The 20,847-nt window shown below is 34.7% G+C and overlaps 1 protein-coding gene across 4 annotated transcripts in view; it reads left to right on the forward strand.

Annotated features, from left to right (window-relative positions):
* The window catches only part of PPP1R9A (protein phosphatase 1 regulatory subunit 9A), a 317,596-nt gene that overhangs the window by 196,696 nt on the left and 100,053 nt on the right, over positions 1-20,847 (forward strand). For all 4 annotated transcript variants that reach the window (XM_047096569.1, XM_047096568.1, XM_047096570.1 and 1 more), the window contains exon 4: positions 2,167-2,271. In XM_047096569.1, the coding sequence (XP_046952525.1) occupies positions 2,167-2,271 (105 nt within the window). The remainder of the gene's footprint in view (positions 1-2,166; positions 2,272-20,847) is intronic.

The raw sequence follows: 20,847 nt of genomic DNA on the forward strand, positions 1-20,847 counted from the left end.
CAAGCTACAGATTGGGCCAAAGGTATTTGCAGCGTATTTCATTGAGAAAGTGTTAGTACACAGGATGTATAAGAACATCTTCAATAAATCAATAAGGAACAAGATACTCAACCCAAAAACATCAACAAAAATGGTTAAAAAAAAACCATGATCTAACAGTCTTGCAGAAGTGGGCAAATAACTCGAAGATCTGAAAAGTACATGCAGCCACACTAGTAATCAAGGACATGCAATTAAAATCACAATGTGATATCTTTTTACACTTACAAGATCACCAGTATTTTTAAAAATTTTTTTAATGTTTATTTATTTTTGAGAGAGAGACAGAGTGAGAGCGAGGGAGGGGCAGAGAGACAGGGACACACAAAATCCAAAGCAGGCTCCAGGCTCTGAGCTGTCAGCACAGAGCCCAACGCAGGGCTCGAACTCACGAACTGAGAGATCATGACCTGAGCCCAAGTCAGATGCTCAACCAACTGAGCCACCTAGGCGCCCCGAGATCGCCAGTATTTAAAAGGTTCCAAATCTCACCAAGGTGAGATTGGTGAGAGTGTGGAAAGTCAGAACCTTTCGTACAATGCTATTGAGAATATGGATTGGCATAGCATTTTGAACAAAATTTGTCAGTCTGTTTAAGTTGAAAAAGCCTATGTTCCTTGATTCAGGAATTCTATTTCTAGCTATATATTGTAGAGAAATCCAACACGTGTCCATAAGGAGACATGTATGAGCTAAAATGGAAAACAATACAACTGTCCATCTGCAAAATAATGGGTGAATATATTTTGGTATATTCATAAAAGATAATGCTACGCAGGTGTTAAAATGAACTAATAGAGGAGCCCCTGGGTGGCTCAGTCGGTTAAGTGTCTGACTCTTGATTTCAGCTCGGATCATGATCTCACGGTTTCGTGAGTTTGAGCCCTGTGTCAGGCTTTGCACACTGACCTCATGGAACATAATTTGGGATTCTTTCTCTCCCTCTTTCATCTCTTTCCCCCTCCCTCTCTCTCTCCCTTTCTCTCTCAAAATACAAATAAATAAATAAATAAATTTAAATGAACTAGTAGAATGGTTCTATAACCATGGATAAATCTCATACGTAACACTGGGTGAAGCATATTGTGCATATCATATATATGTGTTATTTCTACATCTAAACCCCAATAGGAAGACTAAGCATCAAAATTAGTATGATGGTTACCTCTAAGGAAACAGTGAGCAGACTAGAATTAGAGGCAAATAACAAAGGGGCTTCAGCTTTTCCATAATACATTCCTTTAGAAAAAAAATGACTCAAATATTGCACAGTGCTGAGACTTGATAAAGTTGGGTGTTTGGTACATGGGTTTTTATTAGCTAATTTTCTCTGCACTTCTCCATGATTGAAATACTTGAAAATACTTCAGAAAATAAAAAAGAAATACTTCATTTTGAGACATAAAAAAATAGTGTATATATAACATATATATATATATACACACACATATATACATATATATATATACACAGACATGTATACATGTATATATGTATATATGTGTGTGTATACAGACGTATATATATATATATATATATATATGTATATATGTGTGTGTGTATATATATATATAAGTTTAAAAGCATTATATACTAAATAACACTAATACTGTGTGTTGCTCCTAAACATAAATAAATACATACATTTATATACATGTGTCTGAACACATGCACTCATATACGGTTATGAGCATTATATATTTCAAGCGTACAACTTGAATAGGAAGGATTCCCTGCAATTCCTTGAGGAGGAAAAGTGGAAGGCAGGACTAGGTATGAGGCCCATAGTGTATTTCAGCTGGATGTATTATGTTTTATGTAATTTATTAAGGACAAAAAAATGATGTAAGTATGCCATACATTAGCAGTTATGAATTCTTTGTGATAGGATTATGAATATTGAGTAAACTGAATCTCTCCATTTAGTATTGCTTCTATCTATTTTTTCAAAACAATCTTTTTAAAACATTAAGCATTTGGCTAAGATCTGGAACTTGTGTATAAAAAACAAATTTTGGATCAATAAGAGAGTCTTAAATATCAAGTGTTTTGTCAACTCATGTATTGAAAATGGTAATGTATTATTAGAAAAGTTAATTATGGGTAATTTTTCCCCTCTTCCCAAAGAATACAAGTCAATGACCAGATTGTGGAAGTGGATGGAATCAGCTTGGTGGGTGTCACACAGAATTTTGCTGCAACAGTTCTCAGAAACACCAAGGGCAATGTCAGGTAAATATGTGGTTTCAGATATGTATAATTTCATTACTTAATATTATGTTGAATTTTAGCCTGCTAGAATTGTACCTATAGATGTATGTAATTTCAGTGAGAATTTTATCTAAATACTTAAAACTTGCCTTTAGTTTTTAATGTTTCCTTCTTATTTGCTTATATTTGTTATATTTGTTAAATTACATTTGTTTATACAAATGTAATTTAAAACCAAAAATTATGGTATTTTAGAAAGGCATGAAGATACGAACTATACAGTGTGAATCAATATGGTCAATTACTGAACTATGTTAGTGTTCCTAACTAGATAGAATTTCTACTTACATCCTCAACAGATATGAATTTAGACTCTAAATCCTTTTAATAAAACCAGTTATACAATAAGTTGAAATTGAGCTGATTATACCTATATCCAGTGGTACATGGTTCTTAGAAAGACTGTCCAAATTATGTAAGGTTAATAAATGCATTTAAAAAATCTCTTCATAGACTTTATAGGACTAATCTTTGATAAACTGTAACTTTGCCAATTTAAAGTACAGAGGGTACATTCTTTTAGACCTTGAAATTTATATTTGATCCTGGGGTTCTGAAAATTGTAGCTTGGAAAACAAATAAGAAAGTAGTCCTGAGCCAGCTAAGGTCAAGTTAAGAAATCCATTTTATTTGGTCATAAGGCATTTATGTATGTATGTATGTATGTATGTATGTATGTATGTATTTTTTGTTTTGTTTTTAATTTTTATTTATTTTTTTAATTTACATCTAAGTTAGTTATGTATGTATGTATTTTTTAAAGTTTATTTATTTATTTTGAGACAGAAAGAGAGTGAGCAAGCGAGCCGGGAAGGGGCAGAGAGAGAGAGGGAAAGAGAATCCCAGGCAGGCTCTGTGCTGTTAGCACTCATGTGCTGTTAGAACTCATGAACTGTGAGATCGTGACCTGAGCTGAAACAAAGAGTTGGATGCTTAACCGACTGAACCACCCAGCTGCCCCATAGGGTATTTGTTTTTAAATACAGTGTTTCTTATGTCTTAATACTTTTCCATCAATCCTATGAAGGAACATATAGGGGACATTATTTAGTATGGGTAAGTCTCCAAATGTTTTAGTGTTATCAGCGGAATAGAACTGCCAAATATTTTGAAAATACCAAGTGAGTTAATATTGCTGTAAAGACAGTAACATGAGGATTTTTTTGCAGCATGCTTTATGTTGCACAAACATGGGTTTAAGTTTTAGAATTTAGACTGTTTCATTTGGAAAATTTCCTTTAATGCTGAAGGAAATGTTTAAGGAACACATCCGTGACTTTTATGGGTGCTGTGTTGATGCTCCAAGAATACCCATAGTCCTGAGAAAAGGATGTGAAATAATTGGAAAGAGCATAGATAAAAAACTGTCTGATGCTCCCTCAGGACAGGTGATTTGTCTTTCTGCAGATTGTTGTCTGTTTTTGAGACAGCACTTTCCTATGTCAGTATAGAACTTGGTTTAAAAGCTACCCCAATTAGGCTTTGAAGTGAATTTTAAAGTGAAGTGAGATATACATTAAACGTAGAAGATTATTTTTCTTTTTCTTTTTCTTTTTTTTTATAAGAACATTTTTTCAGTTGCAAAGAAGTTTACAGTTACATGAAATCCTAGCCATCCCTTTCCCTCAAGCCTTGTCCAAATTGCAAATGACTTCTTAACTCTACCCTGATTGCAGTCTTTCCCTTCTTCAGTCTGTCCCTCTCATCCTTCCTCCTAGTGGAGGAAAATAATAGTTTTCAAATCTAGGAAGGTCTGTCTATCATGGAAAAAGGAATTGACTCATTCTGTGTAACTCTGGCACTGGAAGGTCTAACACCTATAGGTAGAAATAATAATTCTGCATCCATTATGTGCCTCTCTTCTTCAGAAACCTTCAATGGCCCTCCATTCTGTACAGAATCTAAGCTCTTTATCCAGATATTAAAATTTTTTCATCATCCAGTCTTACCACTTACCTCTCTCTATGTTCATACTTTGGTTCCGTTGGACTGGTGTAGTCATATTCCTTCAAATGTGCCTTGTGAGTTATTGTTTTATTATCGTACCTTTCTGTCTGCCATTTTTTTCTGTTTAAAACACTGTCTTCTGTTTAGAACCTATTTATCTTAAGGCACATAGTTCAGCTCCTTTGCCCTGAAGAAGTCCTCCTTGACCTCTATATTACCTAGTGATCTCTTCTTCCTGGTAACACTCATCATTCATACTATTTTTTTGACCTTGAGGTGACAGCACATTCTACTTTCATATTTTAAAGGCATACATTTTATTTCCTCATTCACTTTGCACAAGTCTTGATACTGAAATGGGACCTTTGGCCCCCTTTGTTCCCCCAAATTATTTAACTCAGGGCCTTAGTTAATTGAATATAAGGAAAAAGTCTTTTCTCAATTTTAATTTATTAAAAATATTTGAATCCTCTGAATATATTTTAGGTGGTAGTTCTTCATAAAGTATTAATACAAAAATAGGATCCAAAAACAAGATCTGTATTTTCATGAACTTTTTAAAACTGAGAATTTAAAATATGTATGGTTTTGAATTTCTTATTATTTGGTGACTTTGCTATCATATCTAGTGGTTACTAAAATTTATTCTCAAAAAATGATATCTACAAAATTAGTCAGTTTAGTTTGATTTTTTTCCTAACTAGTAGGCACAGACCTGGGAGGAATGTGTGAGAGCCGTGGGTCTAAAGATCCAAGTAGGAGAAAGATGTGAAGCTACAGGTGATGAGAAAAACAAAACTGAGATTTGAATGGTGATTATTTCTTAAGTATTGGAGGTCAAGATTTTTACTTATTTCCTTGAAATGTGTATGAAATTGGTGTCACCATTTGGATGTGAATCGAAATTATACAGTGAAGTTCTGTGACTTCATCCACACTTTCAGAGAATTATTTTCCATCTGACCTCAGTCTACTTTATTCTAGTAAAGTAAAAATTACGATACCTGAGTTCATGAACCAATACTACTAACAAAGACCCCATGAATATGACATTTTTAATGCTCTAGAGAAATTACAACTATTTTAATGTTGCAACTTTCAAGGATATATGTACGTTTTTCAACCCTACATCATTTATATGAATTAAAGCATACATTAGGCCATGGTTAACAAGTGGTTCCGGTAAATGATTATTATTTCCTTCACTTAACTGATATCGCTTAAAAGGAAGCACTCACTGTAAGTACTGTGTTTATATCATGTAATTATGTAATTGATTAGGAAAGGACCCACAGGATTCAAATAGTTTATACTCAGAAATGATGCAACACAGGAACAGCAGGAGAAAGATGAACATTAACAGGGTGGGCATGGAGGACTCAGGCTCATCCTTCCACTGGGCCTCACAGGACTTGGTCTCCAGATTCTAAACCACCACAGGCATGTGCATGAAGCATCTTGGTATCAAGAAGCGCAAAGTCTACGTATGGTAGGGATTTCTCACTGAAATCATTGACAGCCCCTAGATTCTACCAAATCCCGGTCGAAGTAACAAATCCGGTTATTACCAGTTTTGACAAGTTAGTCTGTCTTGCCTTCAAACAATTCATGGACCCATATTTGCAAAGCATCATTTGTCCCTGGTTAGTACATTTCACAGCTCTGACCAGTGTTCAGTACCATGCTCTAGGCAGTTCTGAAGATGAGTACTTTGTCAATCCAGGTGGTCTCATGCTATATAATACATATTACATATAACACATTTACTGCTCTCCTTTTGCTTTAGATTCTTACTATTTAGTATGTTTCTATTGTATGTTTCTTCTTCAAAAATTTTTTTATTTGAACATATTTATTATATATTTCAATTTTACCTGGTGAAAACCTAAAAAGAAAATGTTGTAAATTATTTAAAAACCTATAATCTTTTTGGTGGTCGATAGAATGTAACTTGCCAAATGTAATATAATTAAAAAGTTAGAAAAAAGTTCTATTCTTATTATCAGATCCTGCATTATGTGAAAAATAATTTAAAGGGTAGAGATTCAGATCATTTGAATCAGCAGGTTTATCCACTTATTCACAATTCCTTTTTATAACAGAACTTACTAAATGATGCTTTTCTTGGAGATCCTTAAAAGAGCCTTATGTCTGTTGGTCCATGTAAAGTTATGGGAAAAATACTTTTAAACTTGAAATTATAAGGTCATTAGAAAAATAATGATTAGTTTGAAAGACATAAAAATACTGGTTGTGTACCTATGGAAGGAAAGTAGGAATCTATAGATACTAGGAGACTAATTCAAAGTTATACAAACTACCTTCCATTTATTTTTGGATATCTTTTATATTTGGATATTTTGTGTATTTGGATATATGTATATATATATATGTGTGTATATATATATATGTATATATATGTATATGTATATATGTATATGTATATGTATATGTATATGTATATGTATATATTTGGATATTTTTTGTATTTGGATATATATATATGTATATATATATATATGTGTGTGTGTGTGTGTGTGTGTGTGTGTGTGTATCCATATATAGTTTTGCCACAGATGTCCCAAATGTAGACAGTTGACTCAGTCTCTTATGTTACATCTCTGTGGACAATAAAAAAATGTATTTGAATTATAGTGAAGCTAGAGGATAGGTAAAATCATACAGCTGATTCTGGTATTATTTAATTTATTCATTGATATTTCTTTATGCACTTAGTGCTAGGAATAATTATCTTTCTCTAGTAACTGCCTTTTTTCACATGAAGCCAGACCTCGTGGATTCAGATTCTGGTTTAACTACTTAGATACATGAGTTCATAGAAGTGTTTAAATCTCCCTGTGCTGTAGTTTCTTCACCTATAAAATGGGCATCATGATAGTACCTACCCCATACATTGGTGATGATTATTAAATGAATTAATACATGTAATAAATGCCTACAAAAAGTTGGACTTCAATGAAATATTGGTGATTATTATTTCCTTCTCGAAACTCTGATCCCTTCTTAGATGTTCATGTAGATTGCTGGAAAACTGACAGGCAGTTGTATAGCCATTTCCAACAAAGGCACAGGGCCTTACAGTCTGCAGAGGAGACAGACCCTTGTTACCAGTTTCTCTTTAACTCTTTGGAAGTACCAATATAAATCATTTCTTCATATCTTGATTTTTCAGTTTTAGATGAAAATTTAATAATTGCTTGTTGTAAAGCTTTCACCTAGCAGGGGTTTTTTTTTCAGTTAAAAACTTTTGCAAGGGTTTATAACATTTACTTTCTAATACATAGCTACAATTGTCATGGGTAGTTTTTCTATAAATTCATTCAAAAAGTTAAAACCAATAGGCAGTGTTTATAATGTTATGCTTATGAAAGTATTATTCAGTTTAGAATCAAGTAGTATGACTGAATTGATAGAAAATGAAATGTAATTTTATGTCATTCAATCTGTGTCACTGTAAGGGAGGGTTTCAAAGCATAAAGGTTCTAATGGAAACTGACTTAATTTATTTCTAGCCTTGATTTCCTCTGGGTCATCCATAGCTGCCAGGGTGCTTGCATGTCTGAAAATGGATTATTTTGCCCTGAAATATGGCTAGGTATAGTATTTGAGGTTCAAAATCTTTTTCTTTTAGTATTATGAAGACATTTTCCATTGTATTTTAATATCTACAATTGGTAAAGAGAATTTTAATATTAATCTGATTTGTAGTCCGGTTTTCTGTCTTGGATTTCTCCCCCCTCTTAATTTTATTTTTGAAATTTTTATCAGGCTGCAACTAGATCTGTGTTTGTTTGTTTGGTGTAGTTCTACTTGGGAGTCAGTCTGAACACTTGAGTTTGAGAAATTTTTCTATTATTATTTTATTATTTTCTTTATTTTTCATTGTCTTGGTTTTCTCTTCTCTAACCAGTATTAAATGGGGATTAGATATCTTGGCCGTATTGTCTAACATCTTCTTTCTGTCATCTCCATCTGTTTACGTTTTTGTTAATATATTCTAAGAGTTTTCTCAATTTTATCAACCATATTACCAATTTATTTGTAAGCCATGGCCTTTTTTTTATCCGTTCTGACCCATTCTCTATTTCCTTTTTCTACTTAAAGTTTGTCCTCTCTTATCCAACCTTGAGAATTATTCACCTTCCTACTTGAGACCTTCATGTGGCTTTCAAACGTAATTAAGTTTCATGTAGCACATCAAATGTAATATGTTCAAATTATTATCCTTTGTACCATTCTCTGTCTCCTCCAAAAAAACAATCATGTGATCTCTACTTGGCTAATTCTGTCTTATCAGTTCTCAGTTCAAAAGTCACTTTTTCAGTAAATGAGTTCTTCTTGTATTAAGCTTTTTATGTTGTCCAAGTCAGTTTCTATCACATTACCAATATTTTCTACATAGCATTCATCAAGTAATCCTCTGATGATCCACTCTTCCTAGTATTGCCTCTCTTGTTCAGTCCTCCACCTCATTGTCTCCTGACTAGCCTTGATGATTAGAGTATAAAGAAAGTAGTGATGTGTGACTTCTGAGGGTATGCTATAAAAGGCATACCTATACCTTCTGCCTTGGATTTCTGCATCACTAGCTCTGGAGAAATCCAGCTACTATATCAGACAGCCTTCTGGAGAGGTTCACACAAGGAAGAATTTAGGCCTGTTAACAGCCAGCACCAAGTTGCCAGCCATCTGAGAGGGGCACCTTGGAATGAGATCCCTACCCTCAGTAAAGCCTTCAGGTTACTGCAGCCCCAGTCAACATCAGATTGAACTTAGTGAGAAGCTCCAAGCAGAACTGCCCAGTCAAGCATCTCCTGAATTCTTGGCTCAGAGAAACTAGGAAAGATAAACCATCTGTAAGTTTTGGGATAATTTATGTCAGAGAAGATATAAATTAGAACAAAAGAGAGGACATCATTACAGACCTCACATATAAGGATTAGTCAATATTATGAAGAACTCTATGCTGATAACTACAACTTAGAATAGTTAAGTTCTTCGAAGACAATACTATCAGAAAGTACCAAAGGTCACTCAAGAAAAAATAGTGTGTGTATGGGTGTGTTTGTACACATGAAGATGAATTCAGAGTTAAAGCTTTCCAGTAAAGAAAATTCCGGTTCCAGTTTGTTTCATTGGTGAATCTCACCAAACATTAGAGAGAGAAATAACATGAATTCTATACAAATTCTTCCAGAACATAGAAGAGGGGACACATCTCAGCTATATTTATGAGGCCAACATTACCATTTAAGTGAGAAAAAGACATTTAAAATAAAAATTATTACTGCCAATATTTTTCATGAATGTAGATACAAAAGTCCTTAATAAAATTTTAACAGGTTAAAGTCAGAAATATACAAAAAGGAATACATTATGGCTAAGAGACATTTTTTGGGGGGAGGGGGAATGCATGTTTGATTTAATGTTTGAAATTCAACCTATGGAATTTTCCATACTGATAGAAAAATGGAGAATAATCATATGCTCATTTCAGTAGATGTAAGCCACAGAAAACTCTCAGGAAATTTGAAATATAAGGGAATTTCCTCATAGTAATAAATAGCATTTAAGTGAAACCTATAGTTAATATCATACTTAATGATGGGAGACAAATGCTTTCTCTTTAGTATAAGAACAATTTAAGAGTGTCCACTTTCACCACTTCTATTCAGCATTGTGCTATGGGTCATAGCTAGGTCACTGAAGCAACAGTAAGAAATGGCAAACATTTTTGTTTGAAAGGGAGAAGTAAAACCCTTTATTCATAGACAACATGTTCATCTCTGTAGAAAATACCAAGGAATCTATGAAGGATGCTGCTAATAAGTGAGTCAAACAAGATTACAGGGAATAGGTTGATGTACACAAATCAGTTCTGTTCTGTATACTAGCAACAACAACAAAAAATGAAAATTCAGATTACAACCAACTTTTGTGGGGTGCCTGGGTGGCTCAGTTGGTTAAACCTCCAACACTTGTTTTCAGCTCAGGTCATTATCTCATGGTTTTGTGAGTTCAAGCCTGATATGGGACTCTGCACTGACAGCACAGAGCCTGTTTGGGATTCTCTCTCTCTCCCTCTCTCTCTGCTCCTCCCCCACTCACACTGTCTCTGTCTCTCTCAAAATAAATAAACTGAAAAAAAAACCCAACTTTTATGATAGCATCAAAACATGAAATATTTAATACCTGACGTGATATGTTGATGACTTCAGCAAAATGTTTCTGAGAGAAAATAAAGACAACCTCAATGAATGAAGCAATAGACCATGTTCATGGATCAGAATACTCAGTGTTGTTAAAATTCCAATGTTTTCCAAATCTGCATACTAAGCACAATCTTAGTGAAAATCTCCATAAGATTTTTTGTAGAAATTAATATTTTTGACAAAGAACAAATTTGGAGAACTTTCACTGCCTCAAAGCTACACTAATCACAGCAGTCTTGTGTAGGCATAAGGATAGAAATATAGATTAATGGAACAGAAAAGAGAGTTCCAACATATGCATGCATAGACACAAACAATTGAGTTTTGACAAATGTACCAAAGTAATTCAGTGGGGGAAATTATAGTCTTTTCAAATGGTGCTGGGACAATTGAATAACCACATTTATAAAAAACAAAAACACTTGACCTTTGCCCCACAGCATATACAAAAATTAATTCAAGATCGTAGATCTAAGTGCAACAGCTAAAACTATAAAATTTCTAGACAACAGGCAAAAAATCTTTATGACCTTGGGTTAATCAAAGATCTTTTAAGACACAAAAGCAAAAAATATAAAAGAAAGACATGATAAATTAAACTACATCAAAATTTAAAACATTTGTTCAAAAAATACCATTAAGAAAATGAAAAAGCAAGCCAAAGACAATATTTGCAAAAACAATTATCTGATAAAGGGCTCTTATTTAGAAGATATGAAGAACTTTTATAATTCAATAAGATGATATATAGCCCTATTAAAAATGTGCAAATCAATTAAAGAGACACTTTACCAAAGAAGATCTACAGTTAGACACATGAAATACTGCTCAACATCATTAATCATTGGGGAAATGCAAATTAAATCCAGAATGAGGTGCTACTACACACCCACTAGTATGGCTGAAATTTAAAAGACTGATAATACTATGCATTGACAAGGATGTGGAGCAGATTTAACATTCATTCATTGCCAGCAGGAATGCAAAATAGCACAGCCACTTTGCAGAACAGTTTGGCAGGTTCTTATAAAGCTAAGCTTGTACTTACCATACCAGCCAGCAATTCTATTCTTAGCTATGTATTCAAGAGCAATAAAAACATATATCTACCCAAACGACTCATACTTACATGTTCATAGGAGCCTTGTTCATAAGAGCTAGAAACAACTCAAATGTCCTTTAACTGATAAAGGATATACAAATTGTATTGTATTCCTGTGTAATGAAATATTTCTTTGCAATACAAAGAAACAAATTACCAATATATTCAACATAATATTTGACTGACAGAGCTATTATATTGACCAAAAGAAGGCAGACAGAAAAGCTTTTGTACTGTAAACTGCAAGCATTTAAGAGGGAATATTTTTGAGGCAATGAAATTGTGCTATACTGTGGTTATTGTATTTGTGACACAGCTGTGTGTGTGTGTGTGTGTGTGTGTGTGTATTTGTGAAAACTCATACAAAATAAATTTGGTGAATTTTATTATATGTAAATTTGACTTCAATAAAACAGATTTTTTAAACGTATGCTAACAGTTCTGATTAATTTAAAAAGCACCATGCTAACTAAGTATGTTGATGGTGATGGTGATTTGGAAAGGAGGACAGTGTCTACTTAGGAAAGGCAAATGCAATCAAACTGAACTTCCTCAGCAGTGCGTATGTGTTATTGTGCTGTATACTTTTATGTAAAAAAACATTTTATTATTTATTTTTTACCAGAAAAAAAAATCTGTATTAAGTTCTTCTCTGGACTCTTTTCCTTATTCAGTCGTGGATTTGTGATATAATTTTAAGAACCCTTTTTTGGGGGTCTCCAGCTTTAAGTGGGACCTTTCGAATCTTGTGTACTATTATGTAAATGACTTAGTGTACCTGTTCTTGTAAAACATATTGCCTCAAAATTTTGTGATTTGAAACAACACAGTTTCTGGGATCTATTTCCTAGTTTTTTCCTGAGAGCCTCCCTACAGGGATGCCTCACAACATGGAGACTGAATTTCCCAGAGGAAGTGACCCAAGACAGTACCCAAGATGGAATCTGTCATCTTTTTATAACTTAATATCCAAAGGGACATTCCATTAGTTTTGTATTTTGTTTGATAAAAGTGAGTTAGCAAGTCCCTCTTATACTCAAGGGGACAGAATTACACAAGACTCGAACATCAGAAGCCAGAGACCACTTGGATCCATCTCGGAGGCTGCCTGTTATGTAGTGATCAATAACTGGTTGGATGGACGGACGGACGGACAGACTAATTAATGTTATACCACAATAAAATGTATTTGTTTAATGTTGCATACCCTCGTGGATGGAACTGGAGAGTGTGATGCTAAGTGAAATAAGCCATACAGAGAAAGACAGATACCATATGGTTTCACTCTTATGTGGATCCTGAGAAACTTAACAGAAACCCATGGGGGAGGGGAAGGAAAAAAAAAAAAAGAGGTTAGAGTGGGAGAGAGCCAAAGCATAAGAGACTGTTAAAAACTGAGAACAAACTGAGGGTTGATGGGGGGTGGGAGGGAGGGGCGGGTGGGTGATGGGTATTGAGGAGGGCACCTTTTGGGATGAGCACTGGGTGTTGTATGGAAACCAATTTGACAATAAATTTCACATATTAAAAAAAAAATGTTGCATACCCTATCTTGAGAAGAACCCTGAAACATTTGAGATTATTTAGGAAAGACTGACCAGGATAGTGAAAGGTCTAAACACTGTTTCCTTCTATATATAAAAATTAAAGATTCTGCCAACTTTTGCCTAAAACAGAAAATTTTAAGAAGACATAGTAACAATTGCAAAACATTTGAAAGAGTAGACTCTAGGAAAAGACTTAGGTGTTCTTACTTAGGTATTCTTTTTACTGCAGACAGCCATCCTAGTACTGGAGGACAGCAGTTATAGGAAATTGATGTTACAGGAGAGTGTGCTTCAGTATGAGAAATTTCTAATAATATATTGTGTATTTGTTTTTCAGGGCCATTTACATTAAACTTTAAATGCTTTCTTCCAGGTACTGCTATATGATCAATAACTATGCATTCATCATGCTTTATCCCTAGCGTATGGTTTTTTTTGGTTTTTTTTTTGCTTTAAAATTTTTTTTTAATGTTTATTTTATTTTTGAGAGAGACAGAGCACAAGCAGGGGAGGGTCAGAGAGAGAGAGAAAGAGAGAGAGAGAGAGATACAGAATCTGAAGCAGGCTCCAGGCTCTGAGCTGTCAGCACAGAGCCCGACGTGGGGCATGAACCCACGAACTGTGAGATCATGACCTGAGCCGAAGTCAGACACTTAACTGACTGAACCACCCAGGCACCCCTAGCATATGTTTTTAATGACTTTTTGACACTGAGCCATATGGCACTTTGGAGGTGAGGATTTTGGAGGAATTATAGTCACACATAATAAAAAATGAATTAATCTGAAGGTCTTAAATATTGCCCTGTCCATTTTGGAAAGGTTAGAACACTCAAAAGAAAAATATAAATTAATGATGAGGTTTTTAAATAAATATGCACTGGATATTTTGGATTCATACCTGGACATGTAATTTCTTTTTTATTTGTTTACTTGAGAGAGAGAGCAGGGAGAGGGACAGAAGGAAATAATTTTTTTTAATGTTTTTATTTTTTTTATTTTTGGGAGAGAGAGAGAGAGAGAGACAGAGAAACAGAGCATGAGCAGGGGAGGGGCAGAGGGAAAGGGAAACACAGAATCCAAAGCAGGCTCCAGGCTCTGAGCTGTCAGCACAGAGCCCAATATGGGGCCTGAACTCATGAGCCATGAGATTATGACCTGAACCTGAGGCAGATGTTTAACTGACTGAGCCCCTGAGGCACCCCTGAGAAAGAGAGAATCTTCAGCAGGCTCTGTGCTCAGCACAGAGCCTGAAGCAGGACTTGATCCCACGACCCTGGGATCATGGCCTGAGCTGAAATCAAGAGTTGACTCTCAACTGACTAAGCTACCCGGGTGCCCTCACGCCCCACCGCCTTTTTTTTTTTTTTTTTTTTACTGTTATTTGTTTAATGTTTTTATATTGTGAAAGTAAGGCATACTTGTCCAAAAAAAAAAAAAATCAAGCAGTACTGAGTAGGTAAAGGTAAAAGTCTACTGTTTTCCTTGCCCGAGACCACCTCCCCACCTACACGTACACACACACTCTCACACATGGATCCAATTCCCCAAAGAAATAACTATTAACAGTTTGGTGTATGTCATTCCAGATATTTCAGATACATGTACATTCTTACACATGTGGGATTATAATATCCTTATTGCTTTGCAATTTTGTCCTGTTGGATGAAGCTAAAAACTGAATTCTTTTATCATTCAGCTCCTATTTTTAGATTTATTATTTAGATAAAATAATCATTAATTTACCACTTTAAAAAGATAAGGAGGGGAGACTGGGTGACTCAGTCAGTTAAGCATCAGACTTCAGCTCAGGTCATGATCTCATGATTCGTGGGTTTGAGCCCCGCATCAGGCTCTGCACTGAGAGCTCATAGCCTGGAGCCTGCTTCAGATTCTGTGTCTCCCTCTCTGCTTCTCCCCCACTCATGCTTTGTATCTGTCTTTCAAAAATAAATAAACATCAAATAAATTCTTAAATAATAAAACAATAAAAAGGTAAGCAAATTTAGTGCACTCATATTCTGAGCTACTTCCTATTCTTTCTGCCTTTCCTTTTTTGCTATATAATTTCTTATAACATTTACATTCTATTCTAGGACCAATATTCTCTGAGTTGTTTACCTTAGTTTGTATGTATGTATGTAATTATTTATTTATTTTTATATATGTTAGTTAACATATAGTGTACCATTGGTTTCAGGAGTAGAATTTAGTGACTTGTCGCTTGCATATAACACCCAGTGCTCAGCCCAAAAAGTGCTGTCCTTAATGCCCATCACCCATGTAGCCCATCTTCCCACTCATCTCCCCTCCATTTGCCCTCAGTTTGTTCCTTATATGGAAGAGTCTATTATGGTTTGCCTCCCTATTTTTATCTTATTTTATTTTTCCTTCCTTTCCCCTATGTTCATCTGTTTTTTTCTTAAATTCCACATATGAGTAAAATCATACTGTATTTGTCCTTCTCTGATTGACTTATTTCACTTAGCATATTACACCCTAGTTCTATCCACATTGTTGCAAATGGCAAGATTTCATTCTTTTTGATGACTGAGTAGTATTCCATGGTGTATATATACCTCATCTTTATCTGTTTGTCAGTCGATGGACATTTAGGCTCTTTCCATAGTTTGGCTATTGTTGATAATGCTGCTTTAAACATTGTGGTGCGTATGCCCCTTTGAATCAGCATTTTATATCCTTTAGAGTAGTGCAATGGACATGTAATTTCTAAATATGAAAACTAAAAAAAATCTTTACTTAATTGGTATATCTGAGATTTCCATTTGAAATGCATTAAATCTTGAAATGTTTTGCTTCATTCACATCATTTTAAGATGAGGTTTTTGTTGCCATTATAGCACAAAGAGAAATTGAGAGTGTCACTTTTTCTCAGAGTCTTGATTTTATAATTGTGCGTAACGGAGTGTCATTTGTAATGGAGGGCAGTGAGGGCACCACCATGTTCATGGGAATTCTCAGTCCTTGTAGATTTTGTGTTTACATTATTACTCCCTTGCAGTCAGACAAGAAGAGCAGCTACTATGTATTTGGGACCATAGATATTATAAGTTCTAAATTATATGTATGTGTGTGTGTGTGTGTGTGTATATATAATATATATAATACATAATTATAATATATAATATAAATATAATATAATATGTATTATAAATGTATATCTATAAATATAATATATACTATAAATATACTATAACATATATTATAAATGCATATCTATAAATATATTTTGTAAATGTATATGTACATATAAATATATGTGTGTGTGTATATATATATATATATATGTGTGTGTGTGTGTGTGTGTGTGTGTGTGTGTGTGTGTATGTAGTCAACAACCACTGGTGATAGAAAGAAGATTAAAAACTGTGGAGATTTCAGGACACCTGGGTGGCTCAGTTGGTTGAGTGTCTAACTTCGGCTCAGGTCATGATCGCTCAGGTCATGATCTCACAGGTCATGAGTTCAAACCCCACATTTGGTTCTGTGCTGACAGCTTGGAGCCTGGAGCCTGCTTCAGGTTCTATGTCTTCTCTTTCTTTGCCCTTCCCCTGCTCACATTCTGTCTCTCTCTCTCTCAAAAATAAATAAACATAAATAAACAAACAAACAAACATTTAAAACAAATAAAAAAAACAGTGGAGATTTCAAAAAATTGTTTTAAAGGGGACTTTGGCTTAATGAGACATTTTCTGATGCCAATTTTTACAGATTAACACTTAAAATATTTTATTTTAAATTGTTGTATGTGTAAATATTTAAACCTGAAACGTCAAAGCTAACTTTAAAATAGAGAAACGTCACTTCTTGAGAAGGTATAACACTTTTAGAACATATTTAAGTTTATACCTATTACGTAGTGTATAGTCCTTGAAGTAGCATGGGTTAGGCAATGTTTTTTGTTTTTGTTTTTGTTTTTTAAGAATTCAACTACTTTTGAAATTCAACTACTATATTGAAATATAGTGGCAGAAAAAAGTTTTTATAATTAGAACTTGGTTAGATAGAACATTCATTTCAAGAAGTAATGCTTACACTTAAGTTTAAATATTTCAGATCTAGATATTTAAAGGCTAGCTTTCTAAAAAATATATATAATTTATTGTCAAGTTAGCTAATGTACAGTGTATACAGTGTGCTCTAGGCTTCGGCGGTAGATTCCCAGGATTCATCACTTACATACAAGACCCCATGCTCATCCCAACAAGTGCCTTCCTCAATGCCCATCACCCATTTTCCCCTCTCCCAGCGCCCCCCCCCAATCAACCCTCAGTTTGTTCTCTGTATTTAAGAGTCTCTTATGGGGGTGCCTGGGTGGCTCAGTCAGTTAAGCGTCCGACTTCAGCTCAGGTTACGATCTCGCGGTCCGTGAGTTCGAGCCCCGCGTCAGGCTCTGGGCTGACGGCTCAGAGCCTGGAGCCTGTTTCAGATTCTGTGTCTCCCTCTCTCTCTGCCCCTCCCCCGTTCATGCTCTGTCTCTCTCTGTCTCAAAAATAAATAAAACGTTTAAAAAAAAAAAGAGTCTCTTATGGTTTGTCTCCCTCTCTGTTTGAAACTATTTTTTCTCCTTCCCTTTACCCCATGGTATTCTGGTACCACATATGAGTGAAGTTCCACATATGAGTGAAAACATATGAAGGAGTGTTGATTCGTAGGGGCACATGTACCCCAACGTTTATAGTAGCACTTTCAACAATAACCAAATTATGAAAAGAGCCCAAATGTCCATCAACTGATGAATGGATAAAGAAGATGTGGTCTATATATACAGTGCAATACTACTTGGCAATGAGAAAGAATGAAATCCTGACATTTGCAGCAACTTGGATGGAACTGGAGGGTATTGTGCTAAGTGAAATAAGTCAGTCAGAGAAAGGTCTAGCTTTTTTTTTTTTTTTTGACGTTTATTTATTTTTGAGAGAGAGAGAGAAAGGTAGAGTGTGAGCAGGCAGGGGCAGAGACAGAGGGAGACACAGAAACCGAAGCAGGCTCTAGGCTCTGAGCTGTCAACACAGAGCCCGACGAAGGGCTTAAACTCACAAACTGCAAGATCATGACCTGAGCCAAAGTCTGGTGCTTAACTGACTAAGCCACACAGGTGCCCCTGAGAAAGGTCTAGCTTTTAAGAGCAAACATTTTCCTAGATGAATTTAAAAAAATGTTAATGTTAAATAAAAAGTATTATTATATTAATCCAAATCCCAATATAGAAAGGAGAAATATGTAAGAGTATCCAAGTACAAAAAGAGTCAAAACCTTGGTTGTGTAGGACTTTTGCCTCTAGATAGTAACACAAATCTTAGTGAAAACAATTAAGTCAAGTATTTTCAAAGCTGTCAAGTTCAGAGTAAGGACATAAAATGTGATCAAACAGAAAAAAATGAGACATTTTCTACAAAAATGTTTAAAAGTATCATGTGACCTTGTGATCCAAGACTCCAGTATAATGAGAAGAGATGTTATGGATCTACTATTCTTGTTTTTAAAATACATCTTGTAGGTTTTTGTTGTGTGCACGATAAATATTTGTTAAAAATCTTAATGAAAGGATTGATTATATGAACACTAATAACTATATCCTATTATGGCTTTTCATTTTACCGACTTGCTTCATTTTACGTGAAAAATTTTTAAGTTTTGACATCAGCTAAGTGCCATTTTTGACTAGTATATCACTTTTATTGGAATAATATGTCTGAAAAATAAGACACTCACAACTCATCAGTTTTCAACATAACTTCTCACATCATTTACACTGAACATGTAGGATCTTTATGATTTCAATTCAGCAAATTGTAAATGCAATTTTATAGTTGTTTAGTTTTTGTTTGACAGCTCACCAGAGAATTCAATAAACTAATCAGATGAAACCTGTGTAATCTCGTCATCTGAACTCTAAGGGACAGTGCATGAACATGGCTTGGTCTGATAATAGATGAAAAGAAAAAGGAAACCTGATTTATCTGTCTTTACCTCTTGTATCTCAGCCTGAGGGGGAGAGGGGGCAGTTCTTACTAAAATAATTCACATCAAAACAACATGATTGTTTGAAACACCAGAAAAAAGCCATGCTGAACACATAAATCCTAATTCTATATTTTAGTTTTAGCCTCTCTTTGTCAATTATAACCTTAGTAAATACCCAACTTTTAATTTAAATATCCATTACAGTTTGGCTTCTGTTATCTCATGCTTTATAGCTAAAAATAAAAAGACCAAACATTTAAGAACATATAGAAAGGTAACTTGAATGTTAAGCAAAGTAAACAAATTTAGATAGTAACAAGAAAAAAATACAGATGACTTAACTGGATGATTTGACTACATGCATGTCATTTCAGTTGGAGACAATGTCTAAAATATAAACCCAAACTGTGCGTAAATATCAGTTGATTTGGTCACGTGTTTAGAGGGACTGATTGTTGCTGACTTTATTAATTGTTACATTTTTGAAGACTGAAAAATTTCAATTTAAAGTGAGCATATAATGTATACTTTTATATTTCAGTGGTAACTGAAATTAAGTTTCTCAGAACACACTTTAGTGCAGATATTTTATCTTTACTGTGGTTGATTCTCAAAAAACTACTCCGTTTTCAGATCTAGTGTGATTCAAATAAGAGGTAACTGGGACAGGGTGCACAGATAGTACTTTTAAAGGTGTTCAACTCTATCTAGCTATTAATACATTATCCAGGTAAAAACAACAGTAAACATTTGTTAAATACTCTCTAGGCACCAGGTCCTTAGTTAATCTTTTTATATGTATTACATAATATTTGAGTTACATTCATTTTATTACAATATGGGAACAGAGGATTAGAAATGTTAATACATTCAAGGTCACAGAGCTGGTCCTACTGTCATGTTTATGGCTTAGTGAATTTGTCCTATCAAAACCTTCTCTCCCTTTTACAGACACTTTTAACCCCTAAATTAAACTATCACAGCATATCTATAGTGCAAATTCATAATTAAAATAATAACCTTACTTTAAAATTTGCATCTTCTGCCCAATTCTACATGTGCTATATTGTACACACACAGATACAGGAGTCCATATTTATAAAGACACCTTAAAAACGGACCAAATATTTAAGAACATATAGAAAGGTAATTTGAATGTTACACATTTTCCAAGTGGGAGATTTTATCACTTTCCTCAGAATGGTAATAGTGCCTAACATCCTTTCATGTCTGTACCACATTTTTAAAAAAAGTTTATTTATTGGGCGGCCCGGGTGGCTCAGTTTGTTAAGTGACCAACTTCAGCTCAGGTCATAACCCAGGGGTTCAAGCCCCTCATCGGGCTCTGTGCTGACAGCTCAGAGCCTAAGCCTACTTTGGATTCTCTCTCTCTCTCTCTCTCTCTCTCTCTCTCTCTCTCTCTGTTTCTCTCTCTGCCCCTCCCCTGCTCATGCTCTGTCTCTCTCAAAAGTAAATAAAACTTTAAAAAACATTTACTTTGAGAGGGAGAGAGAGAGAGAGAGAGCCTAGGGAGGGGCAGAGAGCAAAGAAGAGAGAGAATCCCAAGCAGGCTCCATGCTGTCATCTAGGAATTCCATGCAGGGCTCTGACTCACAAAATGTGAGATCATGACCTGAGCCAAAACCAAGAGTTGGATGTTTGACTGACTGAGCCACCCAAGCGCCCCTATACCATCTATTATTCTTTTATTGCTCCTTTAG

Source organism: Lynx rufus, unplaced genomic scaffold (assembly GCF_022079265.1).
Source record: "Lynx rufus isolate CCGP_SWC_20201006 ecotype Redwood Valley unplaced genomic scaffold, mLynRuf1.p SCAF_4, whole genome shotgun sequence".
Lineage (NCBI taxonomy): Eukaryota > Metazoa > Chordata > Mammalia > Carnivora > Felidae > Lynx > Lynx rufus.